This window comes from Sus scrofa, chromosome 3 (assembly GCF_054392235.1).
Source record: "Sus scrofa isolate SSC_HxYL_T2T_F1_AM1 chromosome 3, Sscrofa_HxYL_maternal_Yorkshire_Landrace_v2.0, whole genome shotgun sequence".
In the NCBI taxonomy this organism is placed as follows: domain Eukaryota; kingdom Metazoa; phylum Chordata; class Mammalia; order Artiodactyla; family Suidae; genus Sus; species Sus scrofa.
Window position 1 is genome coordinate 69,491,400 of NC_139385.1, and position 14,666 is coordinate 69,506,065.

General features: G+C 45.7%; 1 protein-coding gene across 5 annotated transcripts in view; it reads right to left on the minus strand.

Annotated features, from left to right (window-relative positions):
- The window catches only part of RPIA (ribose 5-phosphate isomerase A), a 31,099-nt gene that overhangs the window by 14,123 nt on the left and 2,310 nt on the right, over positions 1-14,666 (minus strand). For 3 of the 5 annotated variants that reach the window (XR_014839307.1, XR_014839308.1, NM_001097495.1), the window contains 2 exon segments: positions 10,671-10,731; positions 8,245-8,300 (listed from right to left, as the gene is read on the minus strand). The exons of 1 other annotated variant lie outside the window; for it this stretch is intronic. Coding sequence is in view for 1 of the 4 variants with exons in the window: in NM_001097495.1 (NP_001090964.1) it covers positions 8,245-8,300; positions 10,671-10,731 (117 nt within the window). In the remaining 3 variants the exon portion in view is untranslated. 5 annotated transcript variants of the gene reach the window in all.

Sequence of the window (14,666 nt, forward strand, 5' to 3'; positions counted from 1 at the left end):
CGGCTAACAGGGGGACTACCACATTTTCTTAAAGCTTCCTAAACTAAGAGCCAAATCTACAAAATACTGGACAAGTTTTAAAAATAATCTAACAGGAGTTCCCGTCGTGGCGCAGTGGTTAACGAATCCGACTAGGAACCATGAGGTTGCGGGTTCGATCCCTGCCCTTGCTCAGTGGGTTAACGATCCGGCGTTGCCATGAGCTGTGGTGTAGGTTGCAGACGCGGCTCGGATCCCACGTTGCTGTGGCTCTGACGTAGGCCGGTGGCTACAGCTCCGATTCGACCCCTAGCCTGGGAACCTCCATATGCCACGGGAGCGGCCCAAGAAATAGCAACAATAACAACAACAACAACAACAGACAAAAAATAAATAAATAAAAATAAAAATAATCTAACAGCATAAAAAGACTGAAGATCTATAAATGAAACATAGTGATTTCCAGGCTACATTGCTGAATAAAAATAAGCAAAAGACTGCATGCACTCAGAAAAGTATACACAAAGGCAGGACCTCTGGAAGCTAATTGAGGAGCTCAGCAGGTTGAGAGCAGCTGACTGGGAGTGAGGCAGGATGTCTATGGAGAAAGTCAGCACCACTGACGGTATACACATGCCTTTCCAACAGGCTGACTGAAGGGGAAGAAGTGGTTACCAACATCATTTTGACACCCTAAGCAGGATCTGTGGCTGGAATCAAGGCACTATGAACCTTCCAGTCTGATCACCAGAGTCCAAATGATAAGGATTTGTGTTCATGCCACTGCTGAACCAAAGGATGGAAAACCTTTTTTCAAAAGCCATGAAAATATGTTCTGCTTCAAGTGAAAAGCACCTGAGATTAAAGATCAGAAGGTTTTGGTTCTAAAAACTTCCACATGGCAAATTTTCTCACGTATTAAAAGATGGAGAGGGATAACCACCAGTGTCAATCTTCAAATCCAAAATCCTAAGACTCTAACCATTAAAACACAAAGACCATGGAATTTGCAATATGTGGGACTTATTTGGATCATGATTTAAAAAAAACTTTAAAAAATATTTTTAGGAGTTCCCATTGTGGCTCAAAGAACCTGACTTGTATCCAAGAGGATGCGGGTTCAATCCCTGGCCTTGCTCAGTGGGTTGGGGATCCGGCGTTGCTGTGAGCTATGATGTAGGTCACAGAAGCAGCTCAGATCTGGCATTGCTGTGGCTGTGGTGTAGGCCAGCAGCTACAGCTCCAATTCAACCCCTAGCCTGGGAACCTCCATATGCCCAGGGAGCAGCCCTAAAAAACAAACAAACAAGCAGAAAAAGATAAAACAAAACTGGCCATGAATAGATAATTATGGAAATTAGGTGATAGGCACATAGAAGTTCATTACACTATTCTTTATCCTTTTCGAAGCTTGAAATTTTCCATAATAAAAAAAACTAGAATAAAATGCTGGCTGACATAAAGTTCAAAAGAAAAAAAAAAAAAACCCACATGATCTGTTTCTATTAAAGAAGAATATATAATGAAGGGAGAAAAACAACAAGAAAAATGGTGTAGCTGGATTATTTCTCGGTTCCTAGGTTTCTCCAGAAGCAGTACTGGAGAAGTTATGCTAATCCTAGACTCTGAGGCTGTAATTTCACTGGGACTGTCCAGAAGAGGAACCCCAGAGATACCCACACCTCTTGGTCTTCATGCCTTTGGGGAATCCCTGCCCACAATGTCCCGAGGCTGTTGTGTTACCAATGGCACAGGCACAACCAATGGAAAGGCACAAGTAACGGCAAGCCACTGCTGAGACTAGTTTATGAGATTAGTTTTTAAGTGGGCAGGGTGGGGGGAGGGGAATGTTCCAACAAGATCTCCCCCTCCCTCCCGCCCGCTTCTCTCACCACACACACTGGGGAAAACCAGCTGCCAAGTCCTAATGACACTGAGACAGCTCTGGGGACTGGACCACCGCTCAACAGCCTATGAAGAAGGCCCGCACACCCACGTGACTAAGCTCGGAAGAAGGTCGTCCAAGCACAGCTGAGTGTGGAGATGACTGCAAAGCTGGCCAACAGCTTGCCTGCAGCCTCACCAGAGACCCGAAGCCAGAACCGCCCCGCTACACCACCCCAGATCCCCACCCTTAGAAACCACGAGTTAATCAATGTTTGCTGTTTTAGGCGGCTAAGTTTGGGGGTAATGTGTTCCATAGCAACAGATATCTAGTAAATACAGATGGCATTTAAAAAAAATGATATGAACTGCATGTACTTCAGTGTGCTATTCTATCACACAAATAAAACTATGGCTCCTATTAATTTTATAGACTTTAGAAGCAATACTAAACAGTATTCAAGTGTTTCACATGAAAACTGGATGGAGCCCCCTGTACAATGACCTCAAGGGTCCCACTGGGGTGGGACCATTACTGGCCACCTCCTCGGCAGGTCACCCGACTCTCCCTTCTCCCCATCTTTGATGGGCCTCCCCACAAGGCCCCTGGGAACGGCCCTGCACGCAGAGAGACATCGTAGTCACCAGCGGCATGAGCTTCGTCTTCCCTGAGCATTATGGGTTGAATTGCGTTCCCCTAAAAGAAAGATATGATGGAGTCCTAACCCCTAATACTCTGAATGTGACTGTATTTAGAGACGGGGTCTTCAGCAAAGTCATCAAGTGAAGTCATGAGGGTGAGCCCTAATCCAACAACTGGTGTCCTTAGAAGGGGAATTTGTACAGAGAGGACACCATGCAAACATGAAGGCAGAGAACAAGGTTATGTGCCTACAAGCCAAACAGCACCAAAGACCGCCAGCATCCACCAGAAGCCAGGAGAAAGACACAGAACAGATTCTCCTTCACGGCCTTCAAAAGAATCAACATCTTGATCTTGGATTGCTAGCCTCCAGAACTCAGACAATGAATTTCTGTTTTTTTCAGTCACTCAATTTGTGGTTCCTTGTTCTGGCAGCCCTACAAACTAATTCACTGTATTCAACACAATAGCCCTACTTGGGGAAATGGACCCATCACTGGCTCGGCCAGTATGAATGCAGCCACAGGTGCTCAACTGAGATCAGTATCTGCTGGACACCCAGTCACTCCAGGCTCCCACACTAAGGGGCTCCGGAGGGTACAGAACTAACTGCCTGTCACTTCCAGCTCTTAAAAGTGCAGGGAGCAGGAAAGCTAATGATTAGCTTGTGCTTTTGAAAAAAAAATAAATAAATAAAAGACAGGAAGCAATGCCTTCTCATTGCAATCCCACAGCTGGTGCCCCCAAATGCCTCTTGTGATCAAGGACAGAGGCAGGTGGCAGGGTGGCAGTCCTGGTTTTCATCAATTTCACAATAAAACCTGAAAACTCTGCATTTTCCCTTCTACCACCTAATAAAGGTGGCCTGAAGGCCAGCATGAATAACCTTTTTTACTTAGACCAGATCTGGCTTTTAAATGCTTTTTAAATTTTCCTCTCCCCAGAGCTTTTAACTTGAAAGAGGAAATCTACAAAGATACCTTAAAGCCATATGGGTTTACTTGTTTAAGAGGCAGAACATGAAATATTTTGAGGTCTTTTCTATCATTTCAGGAGATTGCATCTGACAAAAATAAGTTTGGGTTTGGAGTTCCCTGGTAGCCTAGCAGCTAAGGACCCAGGACTGTCACTTCCAGGACACATGTTTGATCCCTGGCCTAGGGAACTTCCACATGCCACAGACATGGCCAAAAAAAGTCTGGGTTTGAAGGTGGGTGGATAAAACAGTGTCTCTGAACAAGTGCATTTTTCAAAGTCCTGTGACCTGTGAATGACTCTTCCACTTGATCACCTGGAACTGGCCAGCACTGAGCAGCCTCATACTGTTATCAGTTACCACCACAACATACAGGTGGGCTTCAGAGGATGCTATCTTAAAAACACAGGATGAAAGTTTCAGTGAAAGACAACAATTGGGACACCTGTATCTAACTCAGCCCTCTTCCAAAACCTCTCTAAAACTATAAGAAAGGAGTTTTTCTTAACAGCATAAACTGAGGAGTTCCCGTCGTGGCTCAATGGTTAGCAAATCTGACTAGGAACCATGAGGTTGCGGATTCGATCCCTGGCCTTGCTCAGTGGGTTAAGGATCCAGCGTTGCCGTGAGCTGTGGTGTAGGTCGCAGCCACGGCTTGGATCCTGAGTTGCTGTGGCTGTGGTGTAGGCTGGCGGCTATAGCTCCGATTAGACCCCTAGCCTGGGAACCTCCATATGCCACAGGAACGGCTCCAGAAAAGGCAAAAAGATAAAAAAAAACAAAAAACAAACAAAGAAACAGCATAAACTGAACAGAGGAGAAAACAGCAATCAAGTTTTAAAAGCAAGACCACTGACGGACAGTGGTAAATGGCAGAAAGGAGAATTCGAAATCCTCAGCCAGCAGTGGAGAAAGCTAAGAAGCAACCAAATAATCAGTGCAGAACCTCCAGAAAGGGTCAGGACTCGGTGGCACTGTGAAGCTCTGAAAGCAGACCTGGCAGTGGGAGGAGCAAAAAAAGGAAGACTGGCTCAGGGGCTATTTGAGAACCCGTTACGGCTCCTGTCTCTCTCCACCACAGCATGTCTAGTCCCCGGAGAGAGTCAAACAGCCAGTCTCAGAATGGCCGCCGGGCAGAGCTGAAAATGGGGTACTCCAGCGGGCAGCTTTTGCTGCCTAGCAGCAACCCCAGGACTCAGAGGCTTAAAAGAGCAAATATTTATTAATTCTCACAATTCCGTGTACAGAGTGGGAGGTCTCTGGCCTGGCCTTCCTCATCTGCCTCTCACCCTCCAGGAGAGCAGCCGAGGCCCGTTCACATGGCAGTACAACAGTTTCAGCAGCAAAAGGGTCGAGGCCCAAAGCAAAAGCACTTTTCGAGCCACTGATGGGCTGCCACTTGACACATCCCTTGGGCAAAACAAGTCACGTGATCAAGCCCAGCGGCAAAGAAATACTGCAAAAGTAGCAGGCACTTCTTTCCCTTCTGCCACGGGTATTACGCTGAAAACTGGGGAATTAGGAAGTTTATGCCAGAATCATGACAGATGTCCTCCGCCCCTCTCCTTGGCTCCCACGACACGGGCCACCACGCATATGCCTCCTAAAAGGGCACTGGGCAATCTTGTCCAGGAAACCTCACCAGATAGACCAGAAAAGAAAAATGATCTAACACCAGGAATTCCCCAAGATAAGGACCTGGCAGACAAGCTGAGAGCAAAGACCACTTCCACCCTGAGAGCTAGTTTCTAATCAGCTTCTTATTGCATTAATCTTCAAAATGAGCAAACAGATAAAAGCTAAAATAAGAAATGCCGGAATTAAAAACAAACAAAAAAAAGACCAAAGCATTTAACAACATTTGACTGTGTTGGTTGTTACACAACTCTGTCAGAACTCAGAACTATATGCTAAAAAGAACAAATTGTATGTAAATTACAACAAAAATTCTGAGGAAACATATATACAACAACAACAACAAAAATTCTGAGGAAACATATATACAGAGAAAAAATTTTAAAAGCAGAAGCAAAATTACTAATATCCTCAGGGAGCTAAGAAAAGAAACTGAAAAAATTTAACCTACAATACAAAATCAAGCAAACGAAAAAACTTCAGAAAATGACAACCAAAAAAACAGTTCTTATTTGAAATTAAACATATGGGAGCAAAGAAATCTCAACAGAAGGTTACAAAAAGACAAGGCTGAAAAGAAAAACAGGCCACAAGCACAATGGACAAACAAGGGTCCTAGAAGGAAACACCAGAGAAAACAGAACAAAGAAAATCAAAGGAATGGGGCAGAGAATCCCCAAAATTGAATGTGAAATTTGTAGAATGACACATGAGGCAGTCCCCAGCACGGTGAATGAAAATAAACCCACACCAAGACACAGCATGTCCAAGGAGGGAGTGGTGGAGGGATTCCACTTCGTCACCAGTGTCTGCTGAACACCGGAGACAATGAAGAGGTAATATAAGGGTCTAAGAGTTCAGCAAGAATGAGAAATAGGATCAAGACTCAGAAGGCATCAAGCTCTTCCACAGCAAACTGAAAGCCAGAGACAGCAGACCCAACAGAAAACTAAGAAATGATTTAACACAGAATTCTCTACCCAATAACTGACCTCCAGAGAGGCTAGAATGAAAGACCTATTCAGACATCCGAAGCGCCCACAGGGCTGCATCCCACGTACTAAGTAGCTCCATCACAGATGGGATCCACCAGAAGTGAGGGAAACAAAACCAAAGGGTGGAGGGGAAGAGTGAGGAGAAGCAGCCAACCCAGAACAGGAGGCCAAGAAGGAATGTTCCTGCCCGGGAAGAGACCCCAAGACAATGGCTGAACACAGCTGCTGCAGCTGGAGACTCAGCCAAGATGAAAGCAATGGAGTGGAATATGCCCTGGGCCAGGAGGAAGTGAAGCTTCCCCATCAAGGTATGAGTTTGAGGTAGAACTATAAGAAGTATGTAGACAACCAAGCAAATGAAAAAACAAACAAACAAACAAAAAACAAAGGCAACATTTACTTAACTTTAGAAAAAACAAAATATCGGCAGGTAAGGAAGTGTAATCATAGCACACTGCACAGTTCAGCTGTGGCTGGGACATCACAACTCTGTAAATACTGAGGAAGGCCTTGCCCATATATAAGGGTGCTGAAGACCGTGAGAAGGTATGTGAACTGGGAAAGCAAGGAGGTAAGAGGTCACCAATGCTCATCTTCCCTTCATCCACTCAGTATAAAATTATTACCTAAAGTGGAAAAAAATGCAAACAGCAAGAAAAGCATGTCATCTCCAGACTTTGGAACAAACAGCCAATCAGCTAAAAGAGGTTTTAAAAGTATGTCCATATAAAAAGAAAGGTGGTGGCCAGACATGAGAGTGTTTTGGTTTTTAATAAAAAGACTTGAATTATTGGACTCTTCAACCTACATATATAACTTTAAAAACAAACACCGATAGCAAATAAGTGATGAAATAAATAAAAACAGTAGACAGTCAAGTCACTTGGCAAAAAGCAGATACTTAGCTTTTTCAAAAGACCAAGGCAAACAACCACAACCACTCTGACCATAAAAAGCATCTCCTTGGGGAGTTCCTATTGTGGCTCAGCAGCTGAGAACCCAACTTGTGTCCATGAGGACATGCTTTCCATCCCTGGCCTCGCTCAGTGGGTTAAGGATCCAGTGTTGCTGTGAGCTGTGGTGCAGGTCACAGATATGGCTCAGATCATGCATTGCTGTGGCTGTGGTGTAGGCCAGCAGCTGTGGTTAGGCCAGCAGCTGCAGCTGTGATTGGACCCCTAGCCTGAGAACTTCCATATGCTATAGGTGCAGCCCTAAAAAGGGAGGAGTGGTGGAAGCATCTCCTCTGGAAAGCAGGATTTCCAAAGCAAAAGAGGCCGTGTAGAAGCGCTCCTGTTCTAGCCTGAAGCAGCGTGCTCAAGGTCTCCAGGAAACTGAATTTCTGGGATGCTCTGACAGCATGCACTACCCTAACTCCCTACTGGGTCCACCTGGAACCCCTGCTCCACTCCCTACTTGGACAGGCTGGGGCACACATCTGGCTCAGAAGGAAACTTTAACCACCCTGCCCCTTCACCAGAGCCACCTGCAGGCTGCTGCCAGTGCTGAGCTTCCAGGTCTGGGAGAGTTTAAGAACTAGCTGTCCAAAACCAAGTCCACAATGTCACGGGAGCACCAATCACCAGGAATACCAACCTCTAACCCCAGTATCACCATGACGAAGCCAATGAGCAATTACACACATGCTCCCCTCAACAATGGCCAGATGAAGGGTAGGGCTGTTCTGGGCACTTCTCCTGCCCCCTTCCTGAAGTCCACCCTTCCCTTATTGTGCCCTATATCCAATCGACTCCACTGTTGTCCTTCACCAACCCCGATTCTATGGGGAAAGAGCATTGGACATGGACTTGTCTATACTGTACCTGCATTACTAACACACCATTTAATGCCCTTTAGCCTCAGCTTTTCATCTATGAATGGAGATAACATTCCTCGAGGATGAGGCCCAGTGGTTGTCTCTACAAGATATACTAAAACGGTCACAGAGAAAATAAAGGAATACATTTAAAGCACACTGCCACTGCCGAGGAACAATCTCCAGTCAACTCCTCTCCTGCCCCGGCTCTCACCCAGAACAACCCTGGCGCACAACCCAGAGCCACACCCCTCTCCTCAGGGACCCAAAGACTCCTCAGCACTGTCAAGAGGCAGCAATGGAAAGCAGGACCTACCTGGAAGGAAGTGGGGATACAGATGAGGTTCAGATTCTCCTGTTTCACTCTTTCAGCTGTGGAGACAAAAGCCATGTTGGGGGTTTTTCACTCTCCTCTCTTTATCTTCCTTGTCTTGTGCATTTGCCCAAATCCAACAAAAAAGTTCTAACCCCTCAGGGACAGATGCCTTTCATTCTAGGTCCCCACCCTTAGTGTAAAAAAAAAAAAAAAAAAAAAGTTGGTAAACAGACCTCACAAGTCACAAGACAGGGACAAGAAAGCCTAAGGAAGTTAGTACTAACCACAGAAAGAGCAAAACGTCAGCATTTGCTAGCACAGGCTTGGCAATAGTCAAAGAACCTTGTGCAATGCAGTAACCCAAAGGCAATGGATAATTATTATCCCCACTTCACAGACCAAGGAACAGAGGCACAGAGAGGTAAAGTAACTGGTACACAGCTAACAAATGACAGAACTGGGATCCGATCCCAGGCAGTCTAGCATCACAGTCATAACGACTTTCCTGTATTGTCTTTCACAGAGAAAAGCTAGAACTTGACTATTACCTTTAGTGAAAAATATAATCATTTATAGACCCCAGATGGCATTTAAGGGTTTACTTCTTCACTTTGGATGTATACCTTTCAGGAAAACCTGATTTAAACAAAAAAGAGGGAGTTCCCGTCATAGCACAGCAGAAACAAATCTGACCAGGAACCATGAGGTTGCAGGTTCAATCCTTGGGTTAAGGATCCAGCATTGCTGTGAGCTGTGGTGTAGGTCGCAGACGCAGCTGGGATTCCGAGTTGCTGTGGCTCTGGCGTAGGCCGGCGGCTACAGCTCCAATTAGACCCCTAGCCTGGGAACCTCCATATGCCACGGGTGCAGCCCTAGAAAAGACAAAAATAAAAAAATAAACAAAAAAGAAAAGTCTTAAGGGATATGAACAAAGAACAGCTCCTGTCATTTCCGTCAACAAGCCAGCAGCCACTGTGGCCACCCCAGGCGGAGCACCTGAGGCTTCAGGCTGGAGAAAAGCAGGATACTGGCCCTGATGGTTAAAGTGCATATCAAAGGAATAATTTCATTAAGCCCAGACTCTTGCATCTTCCCATAAAGAGAAAGGCACTAAATTCATTAACTTCAGATGTCTGGTTTTTCTTTACTTAGCTTTTTGATGTTTGACTACATGGGTTTTTTTTTTTTTTTTTTTGGTTTGTTTGTTGCAAAAGCTCCTATAGATCCTGGCTCATCAACAGTCCCTCAGAGCTCTCTGGAAGGCAGTATCCCAGGCTTCGGTCCTCAGTAATGGCCCAAATAAAACATAATGCTCAACTTTTAGGTTGTGCATTTTTTTCAGTCAACAGGGAAAAATGTCTCATTAAAATGTTGAGTCTAGGGAGTTCCCCTTGTGGCTCAGCAGTAATAAACCCAACTGGTATTCATGAGGACGAAGGTTCGATCCCTGGCCTCACTCAGTGGGCTAAGGATCCGGTGTTGCTGAGAGCTGTGGTGTAGGTCGCAGATGCAGCTCAGATCCTATGATGCTGTGGCTGTGGTGTAGGCCTGAGGCTGCAGATCCAATTCAACCCCTAGCCTGGGAACTTGGGTAAATGCCGCACGTGCAGCCCTAAAAAGACAAAAAAAAAAAAAGTAAAATAAAATAAAATGTCAAGTGTCTTTAATCACTGGGTGTGTACCTTGGGGGTTTAGATGCCACTATTATGAAATCCACAGTAATCCCTGTGCCCTAAAATCCTCCGCATACTCAGTGCTCAGATAGAAAGCTGTACAACACTAAGGCCCGGTGGGGCCAATGAGAAGCCAGCACCACAATCCCTCCTTGAAGACAAGGCATTCCTGGGCTTTGTCCCCTGAGCTCAGGCCCTTGGCACCTGGAAGGGGAGATCAGCATTCAGACAGGCCTCTCCTCTGGGCTTTGTTCTCACAAACAGGAACAGGGCAGTGAAACCTGTTGAGCAGCCACAGGGAATGATAACTTCTGGGCCTTTCCTGACTCCAAGACACCTCAGAATGAAATCAGTACCTGCAGAACCAGCCACCAACTGGGCAAGGCCAAGCTGGGCTGGAGGTATTTGCTGGGAGGGGGCTCCAGCTGTAGAGGGCTTGCCTCAGGACCCAAGAGGCCACACACACACACACACACACACACACCCCACCACGATGATGATTAAAACTCTATGGAGCCCTCTCCCTGAGTCAGCCCCTTCCTTCCAGTTCAGCAGAATAAACAAAGCCAGAGCAACCCCCAAAGTTGGTAAAGAGGCCCAAGAACTCCACTCAGAGAAGAGCAGAGACACTCACCTGACCGCAGGCTCCATACTGTTGGTGTCAAGCTGGGCTGGTGCCACCCCCTTCCCCTCCTCTATGTCTCCACCCACATCGTCTCACAAAAGCAGCCAGGACACAGCCCAGGGACATACCTATTCGCTGCACAGCATGGACAATTGTAGAACCACTTCCAATTCCCAGCACTTGGTTATTCTGAAAAAAAGGGGAAGGAAAGCCCAGAACTTATTAATACCATGTCCTACTCCTTCTTCTGCCCATCCCTAGAGCTAGGAAATTACTAGGAACAGTGATTCCCAACAAGGGGGCAAGGTAGGCGCTGTCCCACAGAATTATAACCCCCGAACCTCATATCTGAACTTTCTCCTGGTGCCCAGTGGCAATTTATCAGGAGAGCCCTTCTCCTCTCATCCTTGACAATGACATCACTATTTCCTCCTGTTTGGAGATAAACTGAGGATATTAAAAAATGCTAAGTGTTGACTTCAGCAAAAATTGACTAGAATATGGCAGCAATCTAGCAGCTCCAAGCAGCTATACGAAATGAAGACTTATAGCAAGAAGTATGAACCAGGAATGAGATTATACTGGACAAAAAAGAGAAAGTTATGGAAAGGTTACTTTCCTTTAGAGGACAGCAGGGGTCTGCCCTTCAGATCAGCAATCCCTGGTAGAGTGGATTACAAATTCCATTTCTGAGAGAGCCAAAAGTGTAATTAAGTTACGTATAAGTTTGGTGATATGAGGCTTAGCATGAGCAGCTCCATTTGGGGCCTGCAGTCTTGTTTTTTGTTTTTGTGGCTTTGTTTTCTTATGGCCATGCGGATCTGACAGCACCTCCACAGTGAGGCCAGCCACTGCAGTCAGAGTCTTAACTCACTGCACCATAGCGGGAACTTCCATGTTGTCTTGTTTTTAACACTCCCTACATTCTATCACACAAAAGGCTTGGCTTATTTACAATGTACAGCAATTTTAAGTCAGCCTCACAGAAATGGCTTGCAGATGAATAATGAAAGATTCTTGGCAGAGGCGGGGGTGGGGGGCAGGGGCAGAGGGGTGCACGACCACGATGGATGATCAGAAAGGAAGAACAAACGAGCTGTCCACTAAGAGCAGAAAACAGAGGTTCCTGGCCTCAGTGACTTTACACATCAGTTTAACACTGAGAAGGCAGAGGACTGACCACAGTCCGCTTTGTATTGGTGGCATCACATCAAACCTCAGGGACACATCAAGCCTACCATCTAAAAGCTCCAACACTGCCAACAGAAGATGGGCAAGCCTGAAGTAACAATGAAATAGCAAATCACATCAGCGTCTCCAACTGATCCCAAGGGGTCCTCATTTGCACAAGCCTGCTTCAGAGAAGGTGGCAGGAGGGTCAAAGTTAAGTTGGGAACATGAGAAATAGTCTTCATCGGCCATAGGAAGCCACTCTGTGAATACAAAGGACAAGAAACAGGCATCACACCACAGAGCCTGTCATCTTAAGACAGGGGGGAAGGTAGCCAGGATCAAACCGGGGGCAGAGCAGGGGCCCTGCCAGGGTCAGTTAAACCACAAGCAGCAAAACAAGGTCAGGGGACAATCAGGAACTAACACGGACCTCGGTTCCTAAGTAGCTTCCTGGGAGTGATCTCTGGTCTGTTCAGGGCAAAAGAGCTACAAACCAAAGCAGATGCTACCATTTATTAAGCCCTACCAAAAAGATTTGTAAGTGTTAATGTAAGTCAAATCTATCCCTTGTGACTTCAAGGCCCTTATCCCCACTTTAGAGAGGAACTCAACACCCTAAAGAAAAAATTAAGACTTTGAAATGAACAGGAGATTATTAGATATCCTTTCAATGAAAGGCTGGAGTCTGCAGGCAATATCTGATGGTACAGGGGTTTGTGGCTTTGCAAAGTCTTTTCCACAAAAATGCAAATTGATTTGTGAACCCCAACTGATTACTCCACAGCGCTTGTAAATTTATTTTAATATTTCTCAAATGCATCTAATGTCATGGTTTTTGGATTTTTCTGGTGAACAGTTAACAACATCTTTTCTAGTTCCTTCATTAATTTAATGAGTCAAAAAAATCTGATATATGTTTATTCTATATCTATATAAGTACTATGATTTTACCTTTAAAAGAAAGTCATCTTTTAACAATGTCAATTGCCTCCCTACATAACTTAATTCTGAATAAACAATTCCTGGAAGATCAATTTGCTGAAATACTTCGTTTCAAATTTCTCAGTGTTGCAGCAACTGATCACAATGAACGCATTGGGCAAAAGGGAAGCCCATGTGAAACTTCCTTTGTCAGAGGACGAAAAGTCCTGGAGGTCCCTCAAGACAAGCTGAGAGCTACGGCCAAAACCCCTCAGCCTCCAGAACAAAGGCCACAGGAATATCCACGGTAAGCCCACAGTCCCTGCAGCTAATAGGGTCCTTCTCAAATCAAGTGAAACTACATCTCTAGAAAAAGACTGGCACGAATGACTAACAGGTGGAGGGAGTTACCAAAAAGAAAGAATCAAATGCTAATGTCCCCCCTTCTAACTAGGCTTCCCCTACCTAGTGAGGGCTTGGCCCATCAAGCTCTGTGGTCCTGACCTGGCGGAAATCACTTTTACCAGCTCAAAGTTCCAAAATCACCAAATAACACCAAGGGGTCTTAAAAGAGAGCTTGTGCTAGGTCCAGACTCCACCTGTCAGATGCCCTCCAGATGCCCAGGCTTCCAACAGCCACTGAAGCAGCAAAACAAGGCAAACCTCAACAGCAAGGTCTTCAAGACCAGTGAGTGCTATGTCACAATGCAAAACAGCTGAATATCAGAAAACAAGAATGTGCCCTGACTAGATAGGCTCAGCCTGACTTCACACCTGAGCTGAGGCTGAACACTCTTAGCTACACAGTAATTCAACTGCCAGGTCACTCATTACCTCATCTGCCATACACTCATGTCACCCAGCAGGCAGGTGGCACACAGATGAACTCAGGCAAGTCACACAGGCTCTGTGCAAGGCTCCTTCCTTGGCTAGACCCCAGAGATTCATCCCACACCCCCATATTTGTGTCCACACTCCACACAATTCATTCAACATTTACTGGCCTGGCCCCACTGTGACCAACACTGAATGAATATAAAGTTAACTACATCTGGAAGCTTACTCTTCAAGGGACTGGGAGACGGAGACAGACACAGACAGACACACACACACAACTAGAACATAAAGACACCAGCATAAGGCACCGAAGAGGTACAGACAGAGTGCTACAGAATTAAAGGATAATTCCTCTCCCTACAAATCCAAGGAAGAACTTTGAGGAAGAAATGGCCTTGGAACCAAATTCTGAAGGATATATATGATTTTCACAGGCAAAAGCAGTGGACAAGAAAGAGCATTCTAGGTGAAGGTAGTAATATTAAAACTCACGCTCCATGAGAAGAGAGCACAGAAGGGAACAAGAATGTGGGCTTAAGAACCAGTCTGTGTATCCACTCCAAATGGCTCGGCACCTGGCTTTTACCAGCTGTTCTCCATGTGTCCTATGGAGGTGGGGATGAAGCCACCTGAGGGGCACTGTGACAAGGGCAGATGAAAGCTTCAGAAGATGCTAAAGCACCATTTGGGTGGTCGACAGAGGGGACAAGAAAAGGGCAACTGCAGTCGTCTGGCCACAGAGAGAGCATAACCTAGGAAGTTGATAAATCAACAGGAAGGGTCCGTTCTCAGGGTATTCCAAAGGTGGAACCAAAAGGACCCAGTACAACCTACCTCCATAAACGAACACTAACATGAGTATGAAACTGAGCAGGATCTTTCAGGGGCCCTCCTGGGTACAAATCCTTTCCACATCCGCTCTTTCTGGTTTGCAGGAAGTAGGCTTCATTCTGCTTCCCAGATCTTCCCTGAGTTCCAAAGGGCAGATTCAAACAATTGCTAATCAGGGAAGGGAGGAAATGCAGAAACCAAGGAGGAACAGTCCAGAAACAATAGTGCCAGGTCCAGAAAATATACATAACTTATTCTGGAATTCTTCCGCAGGATCTAAGGCCTCCACTCAGGTGAAGGATGGTAACTTCAGGCTGAGCAGGAGGGTCTTGCAATACTGCCGTTATTAGCTCACCATCAAC